Raw genomic sequence first — 26,775 nt, 5'->3', positions numbered from 1 at the left:
CTTATTCCCTTGCATTTTGTACTTCTCAAAGGAAAAGCCACCAAGGAGGGGGATGACTTGGAGTGATGAGTTTGGCACTCACTCCTGATGCAAGTTGCTTGTTCTAATAGACCCCCCCCCCCAAGCAGCTTTCCCTGTTGAACAAGGGATATAATGTTTAAGCACATCTGCTTGAACCATCTCATTTGGCCCATAGCAAATCCTTTTTCCTCATGTTAGTTACTGTTGTTGAAAGGCTTGGGCAGGGAGGAGAAAAACCCTATGTGATGCATTTTTAAGGCCAATGTAAGGGACATAGCTTGTCAGCCAACTGAAATGGTGCCTCACAGAGTTTTGTGTGTGTCCTAGATTCTGACGAATCACCCGTAGCAAGAGAGCGGAATGTGATTGTGCATGCAAATCCAGACTTCTCTAATAACGTCAACAGGAGGTCAGGTACCAGAGACTCTGAGTGCCAGACAGAAGAAATCCTTATTGCTGCCCCGTCCCGGAGAAGAATTCGAGCTCAGAGGGGTCAGAGCGTAGTAGCCTCCCTGTCTCACTCAGCTGGCAACATACTGGTGCTGACAGACAATGGCGATCCCATGTTTACAACATCAGTAAGCAACCGCGTCAGATCTAGGAGTCTTCCTCGTGAAGGTGCTAGAGCCAATGAAGGGGACCACAACTCTGGTGCCAAAATGTCAGCATACGATGCAGAACACTTTCTAGCAAGCCAAGAAAGGATCTCCACAAAGAGTAAAGATGTCATCAATACCCAGTGTTCACAAGAACACCATCCCATAGGTTTAACTTGTTCTCAGCATCTTCATAGTCCAGACTGTAATTCAAACGAGAGGGGGAGGTCAAGGTTGTCAAGGATGGCAGATTCTGGAAGCTGTGATATTTCATCAAACTCTGATACCTTTGGAAGTCCCATTCACTCCATCTCCACAGCTGGGGTTCTTCTTAGCAGTCACATGGACCAGAAAGATGATCACCAGTCATCCAGTGGGAACTGGAGTGGAAGCAGCTCAACATGTCCTTCCCAAACATCCGAAACAATTCCTCCTGCTGCCTCTCCCCCACTGACTGGTTCTTCACACTGTGATTCAGAATTATCCCTGAACATTGCCCCTAATGCCAATGAAGATTCTAGTGTCTTCATAACCGAACACTACAGTGATCAGCTAGATAAGGTTAGAGGACACAGGACAAGTTCTTTCACTTCCACTGTGGCGGATCTACTCGATGACCCTAATAACAGCAACACGAGTGACAGTGAATGGAATTTCTTGCATCACCACCACGATGCATCCTGCCGCCAGGATTTCAGCCCTGAACGCCCCAAGACAGACAGTCTGGGATGTCCAAGTTTTACAAGCATGGCCACATACGATAGTTTTATAGAGAAGACACCATCTGACAAAGCAGACAGTAGCTCACACTTTTCAGTTGACACTGAAGGCTATTATACCTCCATGCACTTTGACTGTGGTCTCAAGGGAACTAAAAGTTATATTTGTAACTATGCAGCTGTGGGCTCCGAGAGTGGCCAGAATGCAAGCGTTGCTTCCAATCTCACTAACTGCACCTGGCAGGATTACGTAAACCATAGGAGGCAAGGAAAGCAGAGCATCTCTCTAAAGAAACCAAAGGCAAAGCCAGCCCCACCAAAACGCAGTTCATCTTTAAGGAAATCTGACAGCAGCATAGATCTTCCTGAGAAGAAAGAACCAAAGATAAGCAGTGGGCAGCAGCACATGCCTCACACTTCCAGGGAAATGAAGCTGCCCCTCGAGTTTTCAAACACACCTTCGAGAGCAGAAAACACTAGTCTGCCAAGCAAGCAGGAACACGCCTGGGATAATCAGGAGGAGAGCGGATTAAAAGACCCTCCATTTGACACCATGGACATCCCATCCTTTAAAGACGAAGGTGCTGAACAATCTCACTATGCAGATCTCTGGCTTTTAAATGACTTGAAATCGAATGACCCTTATAGGTCTTTATCCAATTCTAGCACTGCTACGGGTACTACAGTCATAGAATGCATAAAGTCGCCAGAAAGTTCTGAATCACAAACGTCACAGTCTGGATCAAGAGCCACCACTCCCTCCCTCCCTTCTGTTGAGAACGAGTTCAAATTGGCTTCCCCAGAAAAGTTGGCTGGCTTAGCTTCTCCTTCAAGTGGTTACTCAAGTCAGTCTGAAACACCAACATCATCTTTTCCTACAGCTTTCTTTTCTGGGCCCTTATCCCCAGGGGGGAGTAAAAGAAAGCCAAAAGTACCAGAAAGGAAGTCCTCATTACAACAGCCTTCTTCTAAAGATGGCAACGTATCTCTAAACAAAGATCTAGAACTTCCAGTTATACCTCCTACTCATCTTGACCTAAGTGCTCTTCATAATGTCTTGAATAAACCATATGCTCACAGACACCAACTACATGCTTTTAATTACAATAAACCGAGTATGGTAGAAGAAGCACTGAACTCCAATCCGCCACAAGCCCTTGCAATCACACCTTCAGTTCTGAAGTCTGTACATCTTCGATCCATTAATAAGCCTGAAGAAGTGAAACAAAAAGATCATACAGAGCTCCATGTTCAAGGAAACACTTTATTGGTTACTGCCATTTCTGGTAAAATGAAGCCACATGTAAGCAAGAAGCAAATATCACGACAATACTCCATGGAAGAGGCCATTGTGTCCTATGTTGATGTATCTCCAGTACAGATAACCCCAGAACAACTTCACATGGCTAACAGTTTGTCTTTCAGTGAAAAGAATACCTGCAAACAGATGGTGACCTCAGGAAATGTGGGTGCTCCAACAGCTAAATATGTAACAGATCAAATGCATCGGGTTCATGATTTTTTACTAGAGAGTACGCTAAGTAAAGCCTGTGGCAGTTCTGCTGAACCATTTCCACAAGGCTCAGATGACCTTTCAAGCAATTCTATTGGGAAAAGAACCACATATGGATCAGAGCAGGAGAGGCGTCTTGACCTTGTGCAGCTTCAGCAAGAATTACCTGCATACCGTGAACAAAAGTTGGAATACGAACCTATACATGAAACTATGTCCCAGTCTGGCCCCGCAGGTGGGGGAACAGACATTAGTCATCAGCTAAAGCATCGGCTTGATCCAAGTCAACATGATGACAAAGTGCCTGGGAATATCAGCTATGAATCAGAGATCTCAACTGTAGATTCACTCAGTGAAAAATCATCTGAGCAGGAAAACGAAATTGTGTCAGGTATTCCAACCAAAAGTGCCTCTGATGAGAGTGACAGCAGAGCAGCTGAGTCACAAAGGACCCCAGATGATGATGTCTTAAAAGGTACGTTCGTAACTATTTTTGTTCTGTTTGAGTGAGATGGCTTTCTGTGGTGGCAGTTCACAGAGATCAGCCAGCTGACAGCTCCATTTATTTTAATGGAGCTTTGCCAATACCTTTCAGCAGAGAGAGAGAGAAAACCTACCATGCTTTGCAGAAATATATATATATGTGTGTAGGAATGAATTTGCATTTCTTTTTATTTCAGTTCAGCTGTGAAAAGAGCAGTAACCCTTTATAACTAAGCATTATTTTGACAGATCATCCAATATTTAGACTAGATTGTCTAGTGCCTGTCATTATACTAGCAGCTCCATTAATTATTGAGCAAGTAGATTACATTAACCAGCTCTATTGTAACGTGTGGGAAAGTGTTTGATTAAGTCTCAGTAGGTCTTCTCTTTTTGTTTTGAAGAATCTTCCCCAAGTGATGATTCCATATTCTCACCCTTAAGTGAAGATTCTCAAGCTGAAGCAGACGAAGCTTTTGTGTCTCCAAATAAGCCTCGAACAACAGAGGATCTATTTGCAGTTATTCACCGGTAAGCGCATTTTAGGGTTATTAAAAACAGCAAATGTGCTATTTTCATGGCAATAGGAATAGACCTAAAGTAAATCAATCAACTATTCAGCGCAGCGGTGATAAACTACTAGCTTTGAAATGTGGATTCTTCAATCCACTGCACAGGAATGTTTGTAATGGTCTTCATGAAATGCCTCATTTATGTTTTTCTAGTTGTCATTCATGAGAAACAACCTTGTTACTGGGAGTTAAACTGAGGACAGGGTGAAGGAAAAATTGGATCAACAGGTCCAAGTAGCAGTCAAGAGGAAACAGGAATGGGAGAGGCAGACTTTCCAAACCTGGTGCAGACATAGCGGATTTGCAATAAAACCTCTTCCAGCTGCTGTTAAGAACCTGCTCTGAAGACTACATGAGGGCTGTGTAAATGCATGGACATATGCACATATATGCAGTGCTTTCTTCTTGGGGGGGGGGGACGCAGGGGTACACATACCCCTAAACAATTTGTGAGTCTAAGTTTGGCTTCATTGAGGGGCAGTATTTCAAGAGCAGTAGGAAAATGAGAGTATACCTAAACATTTTTTTAGGAAAAAAGGACTGCATATATGTATGAGATCTGCAATAGCACTGCTAGGTCTCCCCGCCCCCTACTTGTTTTTGAGGTGGGACAGAAATTATTTTCAGATTCCTATGTTGGTCAGAAGCTCATCCCCCTCTCTACTGAATGGAGGACAGGGAGCTGTGTGAAGCCTGACCCTTGGAATCCTAGTCATCACCCTTGTGATTTCTGAGCCTGTTAGGCATTGCTCACTTATATTTGTTTCTCCTGTAAATGCACAGATGCGGAACCCATTATACTGTACTGGTAAATATATTAATATAGTTCAGTTTTATAGAGGACACCGTTTACTGTCTATATAATTGCAAATATCTTGTGATCTTGCTCAGCAAAAACAGTATGAGATAGATATCAAAGCTGTGAATATGATGGCTTCTTCCCTCCCCATTGCAGCTCAAAAAGGAAAGTTCTTGGAAGAAAGGACTCTGGAGAGGTTTCTGCAAGGAACAGATTGAGAGCTTCATCTAGTACTAGCAGCGTGTCTTCTAGTGCCAGCAACACACCACCTGCGGCTTCAACTAATGTTCCCCCTACAACTGGTGCAGCAAGCCCAGCAAGCAGCCAGCGGTCTCCTGGGCTTATTTACAGGAACGCCAAAAAGTCCAACACATCTAATGAAGAATTCAAACTGTTGCTCCTGAAAAAGGGCAGCCGTTCTGATTCTAGCTACAGGATGTCAGCCACAGAGATACTAAAGAGCCCTATTTCACCCAAATCTCCTGGAGAACTAATTGGGGATGCTCTTCAAAATGCTGATGAGTCTCCCCAAGCCTCATCAAGTGCCGAGGCATTAGCTCCTCTCTCTCCTTCCACTCCGAGAATGAATGCAGAAGGGATTTCCTCAAAAAGCTTTCCAACATCAGCGTCTTCAAGAGTGGGGCGGTCACGGGCACCCCCGGCAGCCAGCAGTAGCCGCTACAGTGTCCGCTGCAGACTGTACAACACCCCGATGCAAGCCATTTCCGAAGGAGAGACTGAGAATTCCGACGGGAGTCCTCATGATGATCGATCTTCTCAGAGTTCCACATAGGCTACACCTGGGCCAGAGCAAACTTCTGACTGTTAAATGGGAGGACTCTGCAATCACTTGGCTCACCTGACTATAAAAGGCCAATTCTGTAGCAGTCAAATACCATGCAGGGCAATATTGATGCTTGAAGATGCTAAGGGTTGCTTAAGAGACTGGGAGAGGAGAAGATGATCTGTAGCTATTTATTACTTCACATTTTTCTATAAGTAGAAATTTACTAAATGGTTAACTTTCATTTCATTTGTCTTCATGTTTCTCATTGTCAATGTAGATTTACATTATCCAATTTTCAGAATTCCCTCTGCCCCTCCAAAGATGTCATTTAGGATCAAAAACATTACCTTCACTGTTGTGCTTCCCTAGGGAAAAAACATTAAATTGCTTGAGGAATTGGTATTTTTTTACATTAAAATGAACAGAAACAAAATTTAGAAGAAATGAACAAAACAGATGTACATATCCATATTTTTGATAAACATGTGTAAATAGAATTATCAGAGAGAAAATTGGTTGGTGGCAAACGATAACCTTGTTGAAAGACAAAAAAAGGATTAAAAAAGGTACTGACTGTATTCTGTGAATACAATTTTAATATCAAACATAATTTACATATCTACCACTTGTAATTGAATAATGAAAGCCTCTAACACAAATTTAACCCTTTAATTTGGGAAAATCTGAATAAAATATTATTATAAGATTAATTTGATATTATCTGATCAATTTTCTTTCCAAAAGTGCTGTTCCAAACAAGCTAATTTCGAAGAGTAGCTTGTGGCAAGAGGCTTATTGGCAGGCACTACAAATACAAACTGTTTATATACCAGATTTGCAGTTGAGGCTTCTCCCAATCCCCTGCCAAGAATCTAGAAGTGTAGTTAGTCAGACTGCAGTTGGTAAAATGAGAATATCAGTCTCTTAAATCAAGTTAATCCTATTTTCTCTTCCCAGACATCTTCCTCCCCATTGTATTTGGCAACCTATGGAGAGTGCAATTTATATAGCAAGGAAGGCTCACAAAGATGATTCCCCCTGTGCGTTTTCCTTTGCATGTAAACAGCAAAATTCAGAAGCATGGGGGGGGGGGGGACTTAGCAGTCCAAAGGTTGCCCACACATGCCATACAGATTCTTAGCCCCATTACACAACTACAACTCCAGGATTTCTTGGGGGAAGCCACATCTGTTAAACGGATTTAAGTTTCTAGTGCCTCCATAACCATAACAAGAACAAGAACAACAATTGTTCAGGTAAAAAGCACACTTTAAATAGGAAAATAAACACCTCCCCCTCTTCTAAATGCAAAATATGAGCTGTCAGACTTTACTCTGATGTTTGACACTTAATTTGAACAATGACTGTAAAGAGGGGGCAAGTATAAGGAAATGTTTTCATATTACTACTACTACTAGGCTGTTGGGTGACCTAGTCATAACCTGGTAACGTAAATCTTGAAACAAGATTAGTTTCATGTTCATAAAGTAAATAACTATTAAGCATGCAACAAATGCTCTTGATTCATCAATAAAATTGTGTAACAACTTTTCAGTGAAGCTTTGTGCGGACAACATTCATGCTACCTAAATATTTAGAAAATGACACTGTGAAAAAAATAGCTGAGAAATAGGTGTATGTATGCATACTTTATATAGCTTACTAAACTTGGAATGGGGAAGCTCTTTGGTCTATTATGCCAGCCACATACAGCTCAGTTTCTTTTGGTCCTGGCTTTACCAGAAATGCTTAACAGGGTGGGAATATATAGTGGGTGGGGTAGAAAAGGAATCCAAGCAAATACTTTGAATAAATGAAGGCAGGGAAACAAAAGCTGGATTACTTGAAGTTACTTGAATTTTCTTGTCGGAAAACTAGGAGCAAAAACAAATTGATATGAGATCAAGTACAACAGGGGTTTTAAAAAACACACACTCATATGCACAAAACAATGTCACTATTTTTAGAATAGAATATTTTCCATAGATGCATCAGTTTCCCCATTGCAATAGACTCCAAAATCAAATAGACATTCAGGCCCAGTTTTCTAAAATGCAGTCCATGGATATTAACTGTGGAATACAAATGCAGGAAGGTTTAGTGCTGAGGGCAGTTTTAAGGAGGAATGTGTTGTGCAGGACAGATTGAATCAAATGGCAGAATTAAGTTGATAGTCACTAGTAAGTCTACAAGTAAGTTGGCTTCAAGCAGAAATAAGTTTTACTAGGAATTTAGAAGGGGTGGAAAGCAGAGGGAGGATTACTTTTTAGTTTGCTCATAAGGATAAGCTTAAATATATTGTTTGTAGTTGAAATGATCGAGCAAATAATAACATTCAAAATTAGTCACAAATTGTTGAAGTTCATCTTCATCAGGGGCTCGTGAAAAATATACAAGGTTTTCTTTTTTTAGGTTTTCTTATAGTCCTCCAGTGTGGCAAAAGATGAATGGTAAGCATGTGTGTAAAAAGACTAGTGAGAACAGGAAATCACTGGCCCAATTCTAAAATTTGCCAGGCTGGCAAATAAAGATTTAGGATGGGCCACCTGCACTTCTGAGCCAGTATGTTGTCACTAACTATGACAACATTCTGGCACACTGCAGAGATGTTATGGAGGCGGAGTAGGTAGATACGCTGGGGCAGACATTTAGGATCTGGACTGCTGTAAGCAAAACCTAACCTAAATGTTTGGTAGGGATGTGTAATAGAGAGGTGTTAGTTAGTATTACAAGCAAGTCTAATGGTGCAATCCTATGCATGTTGTCTCAGAAGTAAGTCCCATAAAGTTAAATGGGACTTACTCCCAGGAAATGTATTCAGGATTGCAGTCTAATAGAGCTACTAAGCAAGCTCTAAAAAGTGGTCAAAAAGCAAGTGAAGTAGAAAGCATTAGTGGGTTGACAAGATTCATGTAGTTTAAAAAAAAGAAAAGAACAATATAATAAATTTGATATGGGAGGCAAAAGTGCCATTTGGGGCCACTCTCAATTACTGCCAGAGTACCCTTACAAACTCCTGATGCTAAGACAACTGAGTCTTAACTCTTGGTGCTAACAATGGAGCATCACCAATGGCATTGCTTCAGTGTCACAGGCAGAAATATCACCACCACATGTTTAGGATCCAAGTGCCAAATTCATTTGTTTAAAAAATGCTCATGTGTTTTATAGCAAAACTGTTATAGAAAACAGCTGAATTGGTTTCTCCCAGATGTCAGTCTTGTAGGTGCCATCCACAGTGCATTGAGGCTGGCAAACGCCTCCATTGTGGATAACACTCCAAGGCATTTAATGATTTCGTATTGATACCACAGAGAGCTATATAAATATAGAGAGATATATTTAAAAAAGTACATGCAACTTGAATTAGAAGGCAGTGAAACACCTTCTTATGTAATGCTCACAAAACTATCATATAAAAAACTTATTTTGTTTACTCAAAAATCTATGACAAAGTGTTTCTATTTTCTATTTATCAGATTAAAAGCCCAAATGAATATGGATTGTAAATCCACTTTAAAATATATATATTGGCAAACAACCCCTGATTCAGCAATAGATGGTTGGCAAATGGAGCTCTGCTGCCCAGAAGGGTTGCTCCCGTTAGAACTGAGGATGGGGCATAACTTTATGCACACAGTGATGCCCTTTCATTGACGTTAATGGGAATAACCAGCAATAGCTCCTTGCCTGTGTATGAGTGCATAGATCTCTGGACCAGGGTGACAAAATTTGGAGATAAAACAACCTAAATTGACAATCTTATGCACGCTTTCCTGAGAGCATGCCCCATTGAATGCAGTGGGACTTACTTCCAAGTAAACATGCATAGGATTGTGCTCACAAGTAGTGTCTTCAGAGCCCTCAAAACACATCCCATCTTGAAACAGGGTATAAACACATAAGTAATTTGTGAGCCATCATTCCAACTTTCAATTATGTTGTTTGCACTGATGTTACAAGAATGGTTTTTGAAGTTATGCAGCTGTTTGTTTGATCTTTTCTTTCAATAACATTTTTTCTTTCCTATTTTAATATTGTGGCAGCATAGAGAATATGGATTAGCTGAAGCAAATAAAGCATATGTTTGCATTTGCCAAAGGTCACTGATAGAGTGCATTTGCTGCAATTGTGGCAGATTTAGAGAAATACTGTAGGTTATGACTTAAAAGTTTAAAAAATAAAACCAATTAAGAAGGTTACAGTGTAACTATTTTGGTACTATCACCAGTTCATGCTGGCAGAAGAGACAATGGTTTATGGACTTGCATCCATTTTGTATTTTTGTAATATTTGTAAATATGAACTTTTTAAATTGTTGCAAAGATGGTTTCTTTTGTAAAATGTTTTCAAAGTTTACATTAAATCCAAGCCTTTGTATATTTTAGAGCTGTGCAACACTTTAAGTCTTGTATTTATTTTTAGTAAAAACAGTGACAGTTTCATTGTGAACCCCCTCTCTAAAATGTGTCAGAAAAGTTTGATTATCTAGGAAGTGTGTATAGAAATGGCAAATAAACGTGACTGCAATTAAACTGCTCCATTCTCTTCGCATCAATGCAAGAGTCGCACTGCTGGGTCAGCCCAAACGTCTGCCTGATCCAACATCCCCTTTCCTACCACAGCCAACCAAATGTTTCTGGGAAGCTCACAAACAGGGGCATGAAAGCAACGGTCGTTCCTTACAGTTGCTCCTTACCAGATTGTGCTTCAAATGTATGCCTCTTCTAAATCCGGAAATAGACTACAGCTCTCCTGATCTATCACCAACGGTAAGTCATATAGTGCAATCCTCTGTATGTCTGCTCAGAAGGAAGCTCCATCCATTGAGTTCAGTGGGACTTACCGCCAAGTACATGAGAACATGATTGCAGGAGACTCCTCCAAGGATTTGTCTAATCCCCTTTTAAAGCCACCTAAACTATAGGCCAGGGATAGCCAATGTGGTGTCCTCCAGATGTTAGACTACAACTCCCACCATCCCTCAACATTGGTTATGCTGGCTGGGGCTGGTGGGTATTGTAGTCCAAAAACTTCTTGGGGGAACCACATTGGCTACTCTTGCTATAGGTCATCATAATCTATTGTGGCACCAGATTCCACAAATTCATTATGCATTGTTCAGATTTCATCTTTGCTCGGCATTATAATGTAGGAGTTTGGATTATGACCATTAGAATCATAGAATCATAGAGTTGGAAGAGACCACAAGGGCCATCAAGTCCAACCCCCTGCCAAGCAGGAAACACCATCAGAGCACTCCTGACATATGGTTGTCAAGCCTCTGCTTAAAGACCTCCAAAGAAGGAGACTCCACCACACTCCTTGGCAGCAAATTCCACTGTCGAACAGCTCTTACTGTCAGGAAGTTCTTCCTAATGTTTAGGTGGAATCTTCTTTCTTGTAGTTTGGATCCATTAGATGCAAGTTAAAATCCCAACTCGGCCACAAAGCATTTCTAACAGATACGTGCTACAAGAAAATTAAGCAGAGGGTAAAGTTACACAAGTGTTCATCAACCAATAGCAGAGCCCCAGCTTCATACCACTTGCACACACCATCACCTTTATTATTCTGAATTTACTACTGCTATACCCAACCCTGAGCACTTGTGATATCAAACAAACAAACAAAATCAAACTAAAACATCAAAACCAGCTTCTTAAAAGCTATTTTACCCAGATTTTATTTTGTCCTTTTGTACCATTCCAAGTATAAATGGCCAACTTCCAGGGTATATGCAATCATATGCATGTTTACTCAGACTCAGAAGCCTCACTGTCTTCAACAGGCCTTGCTCTCTAGTGAATGACTTCAGGATTCAAGCCTTTGTTCAAGTTATTGCTTACTAAACATGCAGTGGCTTGTGTGCTGTTAAGGCTAGCTACGGTCAAAAAGTTTGAAATCTAGATTTTAGGGCTTTCACTGCTACAAATAATCTCTGAAAGAAAGCCCCACTAATCACACATCGTTTCCCATAGTTTCCCTTTTATGTCTATCTTGTCAGGAATAAAAAACAAAATCAAATTGTGATCAAAAATATTTTTGTGCAAAAACAGCACATTTCAATCATCTGTTGTTGCTAAATGCTAAATAGTAGAAATTATCTATGTGTCTTATACGTGCAGTGGTACCTCAGGTTAAGTACTTAATTCGTTCCGGTCTGTTCTTAACCTGAATCTGTTCTTAACCTGAAGCACCACTTTAGCTAATGGGGCCTCCTGCTGCTGCCGCGCCGCCGGAGCACGATTTCTGTTCTCATCCTGAAGCAAAGTTCTTAACCTGAAGCACTATGTCTGGGTTAGCGGAGTCTGTAACCTGAAGCGTATGTAACCAGAGGTACCACTGTACTATGGGAAGGAGGATACTTGAGAAGAACTCACAACACACACACCCGCCCCAAGGGATCTTATTTTACCATTTTGAATGTAAGTACTTATGAAAATTGCAGGCTGCAAGCACTAGCTTAAAAGAGGCACATTTCCTAACTCAGGGAAGCCTCTCCTAAGATAATGTCTACTACAACATCTGAAAACAGAGAACACTTCATGCTCTGTAAGTATTTGCTTATAGGCAAGCAACTTTGCGAGCCCATTCACAAGACCAAGGTACTGGTTTCTTTCATTCCTTGAATCCCTCTGCCATCCCGAACACATCTGTCATCTGTCACAACCGAACCAAATGATCAGCGAGGGAACAGTGGCGCTGCCAGCGACGGCTGCATATGCCGCAGAAAACAGAGCCTGTTGAGCGTGTGCTTGCCGTCAGCACATCCTGAAATCTCGTGCGGTGGGAGGGGCGACGGAGGGAAGGGCGCTCTCTCAAGGCCGTTTCCCGCAAACGCTGTAAGGGGCAGGCAAAGCCACCACCTCAGCGCGCCCTCCCTCGGCCGCCCGTTTGCCAGACGCGCCCAAGTCCCCACTGCGCAGCCGCAAGGGTAACCGAAACTGTTTTGTGCCTCACGTCGCTGCAGCCACTTCCGCGTCCCGACTCCGGGTCTGTTCCGTCGCTGGGCCTCGCCGCGTCGTGACCGTCCGCGGCTCCCCTAACTTCCTCCTCTCTTTCGGCACCATGTCTGCCAAAGGTAAGAAGCTAGAAACGGACCGGGAGCCGGGAGCCCACCCGCCGCCTGGCCGCATGCGCAAACAAGGAACGTTTCCAACGGCTGGACGCGCAAACGGCCGTTGCTCAAGCAGCCGAGCCGTTCGCGAGGTGCCACCTCCGTGTTGATCTCTTATTGGCCCGCTTCGTGCTCAGCGGCGCTGCTATTGCGCAGCGCGCTTGTCTGTCAGCGTTACGTCGGCGCTTGTGCGGGTGGGGGGGAAGTAACCAAGACTGCTTGAGATTAACGGGCGGGGTAAACGAGACCAGGCTTGAGGAGATTTCTTTGGCGGGCGAATAAAACTTTATTGAATTGAGGGGATAATGAAAGCTCGTTATCTTGGTGATTGCGGAGTGTGGGGAGGACGCGGGCGCTCACCTTCTGCAGCTGTGCTACGCGAAGGAACTGAGCATGTACGAAAATGCTTGCCTCGCCACTGCGCGTGCGTTGCCGTTGAAGAACACCGGGAAGCCGTTTGCACGGCAGGTGGCTCGAGGAAGCCGTTCTCGTGCGGAGGGGGCGGGGAGACGCAGGTCCGTGTCCCTCTGTGCTCGATAGGGCACAAGACTGCAGCCACCCTGAGCGGTCTTACGTGTGTTTCCTCAGAAATGAGTATCGCTCAGTTGTGTGTACAATGGCAGCGCAGTCGTCCATCTAAACTTTAAAACTGAGAGTAAAAGGGCCGTTCTGACTGCGCGGACAGTGCCGGATTTACGTATAAACTAAACGAGCTATAGCTTAGGGCCCCACTCTCTTGGGGGCCCCAAAAAAATTTTAAGGGGGAAAAATCTGGATGTACATATCCAAAATATAAGATAAAAAACAAAATAAAATCTACACACAGCAACAGTGTTTTGTGTTGTGTAGGCTCCCATCTGTTATGTGCAAATAGCTTTAGATACCTATTAGGTCCATAAATTACCATATAGCATATATTCAACACAAAAAAACAGCAACAATTTGTTGTTGACAAAGGACAGCTGGACATATAAAGGGCCCGTTACCTTCAGTAGCTTAGGGCCTCATCAAACCTAAAACCAGCCCTGTGCTCAGAACAGCAGTTTCCTGAGAGCTGTAGAAATTATACCTTTGTGGTGTGCTTAATTTTCCTATAACTTTGTAAGGTGTCTTTGAAAACAAGAATGGAAAGGTGAAATTATTCCATCCAAAGGTAATTAATTCCCCCCCTTTCATTTCCAAACTGTTATTTCAAACAATTATTTAAACAAATAAGATAAAATGAGGACATCCAGACAGTATCCCAAAGAGCCAATGGTGGGAGTTCATACCAAGAAATTATCTCACACCCATGTTGAACACAAAAGTTAAAACATAGTGGTTACTGTGATCACATTTTAAAAAATGAGGAAGTATTAGGCCATGTGTTGTCATTCTAACACCAGAAACAAGGCAGTTGCATGGACCTGCTTTGCAGCATAAAAAAAGAAGGTGTGGGGGTGTGTTTAGTACACACATTTTTCCCTTTAAAAAAGAGGGTTCCCCGCAAAAGCATTGAATGGAGCCATATTGAATGGGACAGCTGTCATCTTTGTTCTGATGTCTTTTTCTTTGGCTGTCATTGATCCTTGGGTTTTGTGTCCTTAAAAGAGGTACACTTATTCTTGTGGTAAAATTTAAGTGCTTCATACCTAATGATAGGGTACTGTAAGTCTTAGCATCCAATAAGACATTTCATTAACTCCTATTTTATGTATCCAGGTCAAACTAGGATTCTGTGCTTTGCTCAATAGATTGGTGAGAGTGGGGGGAATCTACTCAGGAGACAATTAGCATAATTGGGCAAGCATATGCATGTGCTTTGCATAATCTAAAAGTCAAATGAACACATCATCCTTTCCAATATGACCACTGGAAAGTCTTGTTTTTGTTTTTTTGCCTGAAGCCTCCCTCCTAAAATAAAAAGGGAGACAAGGGGAAAGTGAAGCAAGCACAGCTCTAATAGGTACAAAGTGAAATGTACCCCAAACAATTAATAAGGAAGTAAATGAGTGATGCAAGACCTGGGTCCAATCCACAATCCAGCATTCCCTCCACCAAGTACAGTACAGTGCTGATTCTTGGTTTTGTGTGATGCACACATTGCATGCTCCTAACTTCTGCCCCTTTATTTTGTGATATTTCAGGCTACTTTTAAGATGAACTTATTGCATTGTTCTTTTACTGTGCGTTTCCATATGAATCAGCTGCACACTATTATTGCTATTATAACTGCGAGTCTCTTCAAACCTGCAAAACAGGTTCACTACACTTCCCCCCTGCCCCACCTCATCTTTACTCTTTAACCTCGGGTGAATGAGAATTAATCTGTGGGAATGAAGTTTTATTCTCGGTGACTGGATAGTCATAACTGCTTGGGAGGAGCAGTACTTATCAATGTGCAGCTGTGCTTAATTTGAAAGCCATTTTCTCTAGACCTTCACTTTCCATGTGGAAAGTGGAGGTTTGTGATTGTAGTACAAGTCAACTGAATTCCTCCATTAACTTGAATGGGCGGGGGGCGGGGAGAGAAGGCTGCTTTATTTACGTTATGTTAAATTATAAAGTAAAGTAGACATAAAATCTACTATATAGTTCAATAAAAGGCTTTTATTGTAGATACATTGGGCTGTTGGGCTTATACAGAGAAGTGTAAACTACTGTACTTAATAGCATCTAATTCATCTCCCCTGCTGTGTACATGTTTTAGGCTATATTGCAGTGCACACTGAAGATGATGACAACACTGTAATAATTGATGATTCAGAAATGGAAGATACAGAAAATGGACCTGAAACTCAAGGGAAGTGTGATGGTCGCTATGTAACTCATCTTACATATGGTAATTATGTTTAATTTCATTTTGAAAGATGATTATGACTTTTCATATAGGGGGTTCAGCGATGTTATCTAGGGAAGCATAATTTTTGTCTGGCCTTGGTACTGTAGCCAAGCCAAAACTTGTGACCTCCAGATTTCTACCCTTCCAGTGCCAGATTTGAAATCTTACCCACAGTGAATCAAATTTTCTGGAAATACTTTTTTAATGTAGCATTCTATGAGAAGACTAATTAACTGGGATAGTGAGGTATAAAACTAAATTAAATCTTTCTTGAGTAGTATCTAAGGCATTATTAAGACACTGCCTAACTTACATTTTTAGAAGGTAATGAAGATTTATTGGATATAGAGGAGCAAGCTGGATCACAGGAAAATCTTTCAACAAGTGCGCCAAGGCTCAGTCGCAATCCAGAACAAATGGAATTAGTTTATTTACGTAAAAGGCGCCGACTTGCATCCTCTCTAACAGGGGTAAGTATATTCCAATAAATTACTTGTACAGTGGTACCTCAGATTAATAACTTAATTTGGGTCACAGAGATTCTAGGGTTTTAGGGGTTGTTTTTTAAGTAGACTGCAAAAGACTGAAATCAGCTTATCCCAGCATTAAAATACAGTGGACGCTCAGGTTGCAAACGTGATCCATGCAGGATGCACATTCACAACCCGCAGTGGCACATCTGCGCATGTGAGGATTGCGATTTGGCGCTTCTGCACATGCACGAACTCCAAACCCTGGAAGTAACCCGTTCCGGTACTTCTGGGTTTCAGCGGTCTGTAACCCAAAAAAAACGCAACCTGAAGTGTCTGTAACCCGAGGTATGACTGTATAAACTTTTATCAAATAACTGACACAAAAATACAACAATTCAAACTGTTTCTACAAGCCCTGCTTACTGTCTTTCTATGAACTATTAGTATCTGTGGAGCACATTGATCGTTTCCATGTAATGAATTTCTTATCCACAGCGTGGCACCAGCGTTCTGCTTTTCTTAACAAAACTTAGTATGGATTAAAATATTTTTTCTTAGTCAGCCCACGGAACAATAATAACAAATGATTATAAGTGCCATATCAGTTATAATTTATGTTATTTATATTCTTTATTTCAATATTTTTATTAGATGAGAGCCAAAGAGCCTGAATATGAAGATGGAGATGTTATTTATGAATACGACCCTGATGATGAATGTGTATGTATACTTCCAAAAATAATTTATAGCCTCTCTGTAGGAGGAACTGCGCAAATTAAAATACTGCTTTCTTTTAAATTTGAGAGCTTTATTTTATCATTTTTGTTTCCAATTATTCCTGTGACTAGGGTTACATTTTCATTGTCTTTACACTAGGGGAGTGTTGTATCTGAAGCTTCATGTGCAGGAGATCAGCAGAAAACTCTTATGGAAGTCCTTAATTATTGTCAGGTATTGTGCCGTCCTTCATTGTTTGTTTGAGAAGCCATTTGTCATGGATAGGGAATGTGTGGCCCTCCAAATGTCATTACACCCTCACCATTGGCTGGGATAGACAGGAGTTTAAGTCCAGCAACTTCTGGTTCTCCATCCTTGCTTTTATAAGTTCTTCCAAAACAAGGTCTGTTTAGGCACCAGTTTCTTGGTCTTCTCCCTTGAGTTCCAGCTGGCTTTGAATCTCTCTTCCAATCTGACATAAATAAATGTATGTTTGCAGGCCATGTATGATGCCATTCTGAAACTGGATGAGAAGTTTGAGAGCCTTCATCGCAAGGTCTCAGAAATGCAACACACCCGGTTAAAGCCTTTACTTTTAAAACCAGTGAGTATTAAATTGCTGTAGTTGCAATTAGTTTTTGTTGATGTTTTGTTAATTTTCTAATCGTCTTTAATGGTGTTTTTCTTATTGTGTTTCATTGTGATTTAAAAATAGCATTAAGCTTCTAATTTGGCCGTGCACTAGAGCAGGGATGGGCCAGCATAGCCAATGGTCAGGAGTGATTGGAGCTGTAGTCTAACAGTATCTCTAGGGCACAGGTCCCCCATCCCTGTGTTGGGATACTGCCAGGGAGACAAAGGCCGTCATGACTCCACGTCGTCTCAGGATGACCCATCGTCTCAGGATGATCCATCGATCTCCCATAGATACAGTATCAGTCAATTAGCGACACAAGCCTCGGAAATAGCTGTCCACATCCCAGGACTCATGCACGCCCTTTTCGCAGAGTTCGCACAACGAAAGATGCACTCAGGAGAGCAGCATATTTACAGCTTTATTCAGCGTTGGTCAGAACAAAGGAAGAACATGACTGCCTGCCTGCATGTCAAGGCAACAGAGAGAAACAAAAACTATATACAAAAACAGAAACTTCATGTCAGCCGGAAGTACGCAAGCTGTGACTCACAACAGCCTGTCCTTTTTAAGGTGGAACGGAAATATCCTAACATCCTGTGCATCCCTAACCCTGTACCAGAGGCACATAACGGTGTACAGCTTGGGATAGCACAGTACACCTAACAGGGCCCAAGTTTGGTTTTTATTACAATGCAAGATTGTGTATATAGTAATAAGAAAACATTGCACAAAAACATAAGCCTAATGTTTGCATACAAAAGGCTGGCCTATATTGTATAACTTTTTTCAAAGTTGCTGAAATAACTTTATATAGCTTGAGCTACAAATACAGTGCTGCCTCGGGTTACATACGCTTCAGGTTACAAACGCTTCAGGTTACAGACTCCGTTAACCCAGAAATAGTGCTTCAGGTTAAGAACTTTGCTTCAGAATGAGAACAGAAATCGTGCTCCGGTGGCACAGCAGCAGCAGGAGGCCCCATTAACTAAAGTGGTGCTTCAGATTAAGAACAGTTTCAGGTTAAGTACGGACCTCCGGAATGAATAAAGTACTTAACCCGAGGTACCACTGTAGACTATGATTAAGATGGCTAACAAAACATGATGCAAAACAAATCTGAACATATAAATTCAGTTCCATTCAAAGCATAGCATTTGAGTACTCCTGCCTCCAGTATGTGCTCACCTGATAATCTCCACTTTTTCAAATGGGGCTAATGCCAAGCAGTGTGGCAAAATGGAGTGTTTGCTCAATGTTTTTCTCTCCTTTTCAGAGGCCACTTAGGTTTACGTACAGAAGTCCTAGAAATCTCTTACCTGGAAAAATCAGAATCCAGAAGGCAACAGAAAGAAAGCCAAGTCAGATCTTACTCCCTGGGCATGGATGTCAGAGCCAACCCATGAAGGCTAAGCTACAAAGAGCTCCTATTTTGACCAGATCTGCGGTTAAGCCAGTTCCACACACCCTTCAACCTGAAACACAGCCCCCTGTGCACAGGCAGAGTCCACCACTTCCTACAATTGTTTCCACCCGTTCACTGTGTCCCCCATTCAACATGGCTAGTGACATGCCTAATATTCCTTCACAAACCAATCTAGCAACCTTAGTCAACGAAAGCTCTGTTACTGTGGCATCTTTGGCAATAGCCTCACCAGTGGTGTCATCAGTAGCATCTACACCACCGGCAGCTAATTTGGAGAGAAATAATAGGACAGTGACTAACAAAACTTTGCCTGGAAGTAGAAGTATTCGTAATGAGCCACCCTCATCATCTTCTGTTTCTGCCAGTTCAGCAGTTGCCTCTAGTCGTTTATTGAATGCACCAGTTACAGCTAATAAGATGCCTGACCTTCCTTCACAAGCTAGTCTTTCAACTACTGATAGTCCAGTTCAGGTAGAATCTTCAGCTGTACCCTCACCAGTGATATTACCTCAAACCAGTTTGGAGAGGAAAAAAACGCTGGTAACTTACAGAACTTCAACCGGTGGTACAGATATTAGTAATGAGGTACCCTCTTCTTCTTCTATGAGTCATAATTTTGGTGAGTTACAGTTTTCATAAGAATAATGTGTTTAGCTCTTAATTCCTTCTTTAATTCCACTCTTTTGCATGCACATGGATTCTTCCATTAAACCCACTGTTTCTCATAGCACCAACGTTCTGCTTTCTCACTTCCTGCTCCATAAAGGCAAAAGGCATCCCTATTGTACCTGCCCTTTGGTGGAGGCGTCACAAGGGCATAATGGCAGGTTGTATTTTCATAGCAGCCACTATCCTCCAACCATTTCCCTGCCCATCACTCAGCCTGGCACTGTTTTAAAAGGTGCTTCTGTGTTGCATCGTTATCCTTATCCTTTTCTTTTTTTACTGAGTGTTATTCTTTTGACTGAATATTTAGGAGACTTTCCCTGCAGCTCACTGAAGTTTGCAACCAGACTTTGCAAGGATTGTTAGCATTACTATCTGGGTAGAAATAATACTGCACTACTGTTATTTGTGAAAAGAGCAGGGATGGGGAAGTTCATGTGCTGCAGGAGAAGGGGTAAGGAGTCCGTGCCCCATTCCCAGTCTCTTAATCATGGTTAAGAGATTAGAAAAATTGTGTCTTTACTGAACCTGGGGGGGGGGGGCTTCCAAACACGTGGGCCATGTCTGTGAAATGTTAGAAGCCCAGAATGGCACTTTGGAGGACTTGCAGTGGGTGCAGTGCAATTTTGTTTTAATACTCTTCTAATATTTTCCTTTATCTAGAGTTCATTGGTGATCCAAAGCGGAATGTGAAGGTCCTTGGCAACTATTTGATGAAAGCGTGGCAAAAGACCGTGCCAAAGTATGCTGCACGCTACTTGGTCCGGGTTTTGTTCCCTAAAGAAACATTGCTATGCAGTGTTATGGGTACAAGGGCTCGAGGACGCAAGACGCTAGACCCAAACAAGGTCGCTGCAATCAGAGGTATGTGCATCGCCGTGAGCGGCGCCCCCAAGGACACTCACCACCATCTGATGTCACACTGGTTTAAGAGAAGGGGTTAGATTTTCAACCCTTGGTAGTTCCTTAGGCCAGAACTACATAATAGGACTCAGACAGGGTTTCCAGTTTTATGTTTTCTCCCAATATTTAGATAGAGTAGAACAGTAGGTAGGAAGTAGCCAAGTTTTCATCCACAATCCCTTCTCTCTCAAGTGGTTTTCTCCCTCCCCCCCCCCCCCAGCTGCCTAGAACAACAGAAAGAAATATGGCTAGGAGACAATGGAAAAGGGGAGAATCAGTGAATAGGAGAAGGTTTAAACACCCTCACTGGGCACTTTTCCTCCTCTGCAGACATTCTTTCCCTAATGTTGCCTTTAACTTGCAAGTATGATTATACTTGCAAGTATTAAAAAAACTGCGTGTTTTCATACATTCACCCAAAGTGGCTTGGGGAAACCCAGCCAGATGGGCGGGGTATTATTATTATTATTATTATTATTATTATTATTATTCAATGGTTTGTTTAAAACAGAAGCGTGGTGTTTCATAGTAACATAAGTGTGCTTTAAAAAATAATAATTGTGTTTTTGAATGCAGAATTTCTTGCTGCTTATTTCCCAAGTTATGATCTAAGCGAGCGTGGGAAAGACTGGAAAACCTGTATTACAAATGTGAATGCAATGATCCGCTGCTTACGTTATGAAAGCAAAACAAATCCAGTAAGTTCTTTCTTTGTGTTGACGCCTCTATAAACACATCCTAGCCCAGACTGCATTGCTCTGAAAGCAATTATTTTAAGTTTGAAATCAGAAGTTATGAAATGCCGAAACCCAGAAAGTATTAAGCATGTTTCAGGCTCGTTGATACAAAATATTTATAGAAGAAGTATACTGAAGTAGTGATTCATGGCCATTGCTCCGAATGTTTCAAATTGAATAGAGAATTTACAGAAGAAAGCCTACCTCTTTTGCTACTGTGTCAGTGGACTCCTTCAACTGCTATTGCCAAGAGCAAAAGCCAAGAGCTTACACAATTGAAAATACTATGAAATAAAATAATAGACAATATTGTTCTTGCTTTAATTCATTTAAGTTTCTTCCTTATGATATTTGTAGAAGTTTATTATTGCATTTTTACATTAGTTATGGAAATATTCCTCCCTGCTACATTGCTTCCTAGATCACTGAGGGAAAAGAGAAAGCTCCTGAAGCTCCAGACACATCCATGTGTGTAGATTTAATTGATATTGAGGAAGAGAGTGACATCAATTCTCAAACCAGTTCAATATCAAACCGGCTTCAAAATTCAACAGGGGATAATAATAAAAACGCACCTTCTTCCAGTGAACCGCCTTCTTTAGAGCCAATGGGTAAGCTGCTGAACCCTCGTTTTCCATGCCAGAACTGTGCAAGCCATATGCAGTATGCAAACACTGTAAACCATTAAAAAACCTGCATCCCCCCCCCCGTCTGTCTTAAGAGGGAAAGAATGGGGGTGGGGTGATCCAGCAGCTTGCAGAGCATAGTAGTTGCTGCTGTGTTATACCTAGCTGGGTAGCTCACAAGTTAAATTAGACTTTTAGCGGTCTGACTGATAAATCTTCCTTCATTTTTTTCCTGCTTCAGTTTAGATTGAGCATGCAGACATGGGTTTGTTTTAGTTATCTACCGTAGGCATTTCAGAAATATAGAATTATGAGGAATCTGCTCATTGTAGAGACAGAACTCTTCATTTGTAATCAGTTTTGAAAACAAACATGAAACCATTCCACTTAGAACAAAACAGGATAGTTAGATTTCTAAGCTTTTTAGATGGTCCCTGCTTTCAGACTGACGATCTTAGGGCTGACATTTGTCAACCATTCTTGAGCCATTCTGCTTAAAGAACAGGGTTTGAAATCTTTTTCATATTAATAATAATAAAAATGCCTCCTCTCTAGCACACCTTGGGAACCCATCAAGGAATGTCCAGTTGCCCTTTTCAGTTATTTTTGCAGCCAAGGGAAAAACTCGGCCAGAACTTTCAGCACGCTACCTGATACGTCATCTGTTCACAGAGAATATCCTGATAAAAAGCAATGTGTATGGCAACCTGGACCGTGGCACACATCCACTGGACTGCAACAAAATAAATGCTCTTAGAGGTCAGTAACGGTTTCAATAGGAGAGATGCAGACTGCAATCCCTAAAGGCAATTTAACGGGAGAGTAACCCCCATGGAACTCAGTGCAGTTTGGTTCTGAGCAGACATTATATAGGACTGAGCTATCAGGCTGTGAAATATTTATTCAAATATTTATAAACTATTCTTTAACAAGATATATCAGGGTGGTATACAAAATAAAATGAAATCAGCAAATGTATTCATAAGATTTAAAACATTAATAAAACATCAGGAGATACTGGTTGGTGAAAAAGAAATTCATATTGTGGAGCTCTGTCTAAACAAGACCTCTTTCAGAATATGTCTAAAAGGAGGCAGAGAAGCTTCCTGCCAAACTTCTACTTGTAGGGCGTTCCACAGCAGGGCTTGCCAGTTTCAGTGTTTGGTCTTTACTGCATAGGCCAACCAAATCTCAGGCCAACCTACCAGAAGTGCCCCATCAAGAGATTTCAGTGATCAAGGTGGAATTGTTACAATAATGGCAGCATCGAAATTGCTGTAGTGTCAAGTGACTTTATCCTCAAAATAATGGACCAAATGGTCAAAGGAGGCCTCCAAATGCCCGTCCCCACCTACACATGAGACCAGATTCCAGATGGTCTGTAAGAGCTCTGCTGGATGATTATTAGAGGCTGTGAAGTAGGACTTCTTTGCTGCCCTTATTGCCACACGGTAGGTCCGATTATGCACCCTAATCTGTGCTCAGTCAGCTTTGGAGCAAGTTCTGTGCCACCATCTTCCATCCTGTTTCATCACACGCTGCTCCCTAGGATACCAGGGCTCCACAGCACCAGAGGAGCAATCATGTTGATGAGGCTCTTCCAAAAGGCATTTACTGCTCATTTGTAGGATTCCTGATTTAGTAGTTGCTTGTCAGAAGCAGTTACGGGTACTGTAGCATTCTCTCTTCAAAGTAGAATGCCTTTAATTTGCCTAATCTGAACAGTGTATAACTCAATACTTACTAAGCAATATAAAACTTGACTAAACAATAATTTGTAACTTGCTTTTTTTTAATTAGACTTTCTGCAAGAGACTTACCCATCTTTTGAGCTGAAGGAAACTGGATATGACTGGAAAGCATGTGTTGCAGCTATAAACAGCACAATTCGCAGCCTGAGATTTGACCATAAAAAGGCCTCATCTGGAGTCCAAAGCAAAGTGTCAGCTAAACCGCCTCCACTGTCATGAAGTTCAAAATGTTCCCTGTGAAACCCTGTCGCAGTATAACAATATAAAAGCAACTTTCTAATCTGTCAGCCATAACTGTGTTAGATGTAGCCTCTGCTACAGTCACAGTGGACTTTTTTCAAGATGTGGTACAATAGTTTATTTTCAGTAGCTGTCAACTGGAGAGTTTTAGTATTCTTAACAAGATGAAATTTAGTAGATCAGAGTAAGAATTTGGTTTCTGTCTTGTGTCAGTGATGCTTCTGTCTGCTGTAGAGGATGACAGGCATTAAGGAAACTCATTCTCGATGCACAGTGTCTTCTGCTGAGAAATGCTATTCCTAAGATAAATTACCTGCAAATGGTGTGTGCGTGTTAGTTACACTGGACATGGGTTACAAGGTAGAATACAGTGGTACCTTGGTTCTCAAATGCCTTGGTTCTCAAACGCCGAAAATCCAGAAGTAAGTGTTGCGGTTTTTGAATGTTTTTTGGAAGCTGAACGTCCAATGTGGCTGTCGGCTATTGTTTCTAGGATGCCTGCACCAGAAGCTGTGCCTTGCTTTTTGAACATTTCAGAAGTCAAACGGACTTCTGGAATGGATTAGGTTTGGGGCTTTTGTTTTTGCTATTTATTTCGCGTTTTTGTTTTTGAGGCTTTTTCAGTTAATTTGTTTTTGTGACTGTGTGGAACCCAGTTCAGCTACTGATGGATTGATTGAGTGACTGCAGAAATGGATAAAAGCCCCCCATCCAAACAATGACTATCATCAGTGCAGCTAAGAATATTTTTTAAAAAAAATAAAAAAATTATCATCTACAATACTGTCTTATTTATTTTATAGTACAGTACACCGATTATTGCTTTCATTTTATAGATCAATGGTCTTTGTTAGATAGTAAAATTCATGTTAAATTGCTGTTTTAGGGGTTGTTTTTAAAAGTCTAGAATGGATTAATCTGTTTTGCATTACTTTCTATGGGAAAGCGCACCTTGGTTTTGGAATGCTTTGGTTTTAGAATGGACTTCTGCAACGGATTGAGTTTGAGAACCAAGGTACCACTGTAATGGAAGCCCAAGGAGGAGCACAGAGTGGATGTTTTCCTGAGTTTTTGAAGGAATACAAGTTCTCTGTAGGTTAATTCCTTGTGCATCTATACCAGGGTGGCTAGCCATCTTTCTGATGTGTAAATTTTTCACATGGGGTATAATTTTAATTTGGGAGCACTTTCAATACATAGTGAAATGTTGTACAATATCAGAAAGTGAATCATGCCATTGATGCAGAGTCTGCCTAAACAGTGTTGAGCCTGAGGGAGTGGTAGCAGATATCCACAACTGAATAAAGGACCAAAAAATGCTAACTTCTTTTTGCTGGTACCAAAACTGGTTTGTATCTTTCCCCCCACCCTTTAGCTTCACCAGTCGTGAACTGGCAGGACGAAGGGGAGAAGGAAGAGGATCCCAGCAAGGGGTGTAGCTGGGATGGAGACACACTGGGGCAAGCAGGGGATGGGGAAAGAAGTATTCACAGGGTAATGGAGGGGAATGGGGTCAGTGCACAGGAACCAGCAGAGGAACCCCTGTCTCCCTGAACACTGGGCTCTGAGTGGGAGTGGCACTCTAGGAGGCTGAGGCAGGCAAGGGCCTATAGCTCACTAGCTGGCCAAGTGGAGCTTGCTAGCTCTGGGAGGAAGTGTATGATTCCTCAGCTGGAGTAGACTTGGAACAGGTGAGGGTCACCTGCCTCATCAAGCCCAGGTGCTGCAATCAGCATGCAAAGTACAAAAGGGAAGCAAAGCTGAGGGGCTGTGTCTGTTCAGCAGCCCACGTTGATGGGCCTTGGCTTGGATGCTCCTGGATGTCTACAGGACTGTGCTTTGGGTTTGACTCTGGACTGTATCCTGACTGCTGGACTTCAGACTTGACTACTTGGATTGACATCTGGACTGTGTTTCCTGACTTTTGGACTTTGCTTGACCCCAGGACTTTGGACTTGACATACTGACTTGCTGCCAGGTAGGCCAGGGGCTCAGGACATCACCTCACATTTGAATATGATGCAAGGATGATAGCTAGGCACATATTTTTGATAAAGTAGAACATTTTTATTGTGGGTTTCAGTTCTCGTTTAGAATAGGTTTTGTCTGACATTTCTGCATAAATATTCTGGAATATTGATTATAAACTAGAAATGAGTTTTCTTCCTTTTTGTCTAATATAGCTCCAAGCTATTGCTTTCCAAGTTACAATCACCTGTCTCTGTCTATCTTTTTCTTTTTTATTATGTTGTGTACATTTAACACCTGGTAGTTTTATTTGATCATATTCTGCAAACCAGCTCAGTTGAATGTGTACCATCTTTTATAGTTTTTTGGATTATTTGGAGAAGTTTATATTTCAGTTTGCTGCTTAAGGCCTAAACTCATGGTTGCATTAAAACCTCAGCTATGCACCTAATTTTGCTGCAATAGCCTTCACTTGTGAAGCCCTTCTATTTATGTAGTTATTGCAGACACTAGATCTGAAATTCCTAGAGGCTGGATCTTTCTCCTGGCTCTTATGAATCATAATAGGCCCATTGCCACCATTAGAGAAGCTATATCTGGAGGTCAGCCACATGACTCTAGAACTGGTTTTTATAGTGTGTGCATTAAAATGCCCTTTATATATTTACAGTTCTTTGTCCCAATTTGCAAGCTTCATGTTCTACCTGAAAATACAATGGTGGGGCTGGAAATCTGAGTTATGATCAATGGCCATGTCCCTTCCCATCCAGTTCTAGAAGTTGTTGGTGCCTACTTACTATGTTTGGAGCTAGTGACACAAAATACCAAACTGAGGAAGCCAAGCCCTTCATAATTCCCCTTTTCAGATTAAAATAATTGGTCTCAAATGCATTGTGACAACATTATACAATCATTGGTCCTTATGTGACATTTAATACAACGCAAGAATGATGTACGGGCAACTCTCCATTTACATAGGGGCTACATTCTGGGGCTCTACATTTAAGTGAAATCGTGTCTATTGAGAACAGCATTGAAAAAACCTGCAAACATCCTCTAAGGCTCTGGAAACTCTTGAAAAACCCTTGAAAAAACCCAGCAGCACTTACCAGATTCACCAAACTCAATGACAATTGCTCCGTCTAAACTTCCTTTACCTTGAATTTTGACCAGGAGTATCCTTAGCTGGAATCTCAAAACATT

At 41.6% G+C, this 26,775-nt stretch overlaps 2 protein-coding genes and 1 long non-coding RNA gene across 14 annotated transcripts in view; 2 read left to right on the top strand and 1 right to left on the bottom strand.

Moving 5' to 3' along the window:
• The window catches only part of NHS (NHS actin remodeling regulator), a 230,499-nt gene extending 220,474 nt beyond the window's left edge, over window positions 1–10,025 (top strand). For all 6 annotated transcript variants that reach the window (XM_083439371.1, XM_083439372.1, XM_083439370.1 and 3 more), the window contains 3 exons: window positions 349–3,324; window positions 3,737–3,863; window positions 4,860–10,025. In XM_083439371.1, the coding sequence (XP_083295497.1) occupies window positions 349–3,324; window positions 3,737–3,863; window positions 4,860–5,496 (3,740 nt within the window). In that variant the 3' untranslated portion in view covers window positions 5,497–10,025. The remainder of the gene's footprint in view (window positions 1–348; window positions 3,325–3,736; window positions 3,864–4,859) is intronic.
• LOC310677111 lies at window positions 2,581–10,662 on the bottom strand. The gene is made up of 2 exons (XR_014510923.1): window positions 10,190–10,662; window positions 2,581–7,364 (listed from the first exon to the last, which is right to left on the bottom strand). It is a non-coding gene; the product is annotated as an uncharacterized lncRNA (long non-coding RNA).
• Window positions 10,663–12,162: 1,500 nt separating this feature from the next.
• On the top strand, window positions 12,163–25,815 carry BEND2 (BEN domain containing 2). 7 transcript variants are annotated; one of them, XM_083439413.1, is made up of 12 exons: window positions 12,163–12,574; window positions 15,300–15,431; window positions 15,753–15,901; window positions 16,556–16,624; window positions 16,781–16,855; window positions 17,121–17,225; window positions 18,532–19,300; window positions 20,011–20,211; window positions 20,827–20,948; window positions 21,409–21,598; window positions 22,169–22,372; window positions 23,414–25,815. In XM_083439413.1, exons 1-12 carry the CDS (start codon window positions 12,562–12,564, stop codon window positions 23,581–23,583), a joined length of 2,199 nt encoding a protein of 732 aa, XP_083295539.1. In that variant the 5' UTR covers window positions 12,163–12,561; the 3' UTR covers window positions 23,584–25,815. The 7 variants fall into 7 exon arrangements, with proteins under 7 accessions (XP_083295539.1, XP_083295544.1, XP_083295543.1 ...); XM_083439418.1 differs by having other exon boundaries at window positions 12,416–12,574; window positions 22,286–22,372; XM_083439417.1 differs by having other exon boundaries at window positions 12,455–12,934; window positions 22,286–22,372.
• The last annotated feature ends 960 nt before the right edge of the window (window positions 25,816–26,775 follow it).

The sequence above is a fragment of the Podarcis tiliguerta genome (genome assembly GCF_965153285.1).
Source record: "Podarcis tiliguerta genome assembly, chromosome: 4".
NCBI classification, from domain to species: Eukaryota; Metazoa; Chordata; class Lepidosauria; order Squamata; family Lacertidae; genus Podarcis; species Podarcis tiliguerta.
This window is presented reverse-complemented; position numbering and strand designations above follow the sequence as displayed.

What these genes read in the sequence shown, in the direction of transcription:
- BEND2 (XM_083439412.1), top strand. An exon ending in AAGTCCTTAATTATTGTCAG is followed by an intron (nt 16,856 to 17,120) that starts GTATTGTGCCGT and finishes GTATGTTTGCAG; the next exon opens with GCCATGTATGATGCCATTCT. An exon ending in ATGAAAGCAAAACAAATCCA is followed by an intron (nt 20,949 to 21,408) that starts GTAAGTTCTTTC and finishes ATTGCTTCCTAG; the next exon opens with ATCACTGAGGGAAAAGAGAA.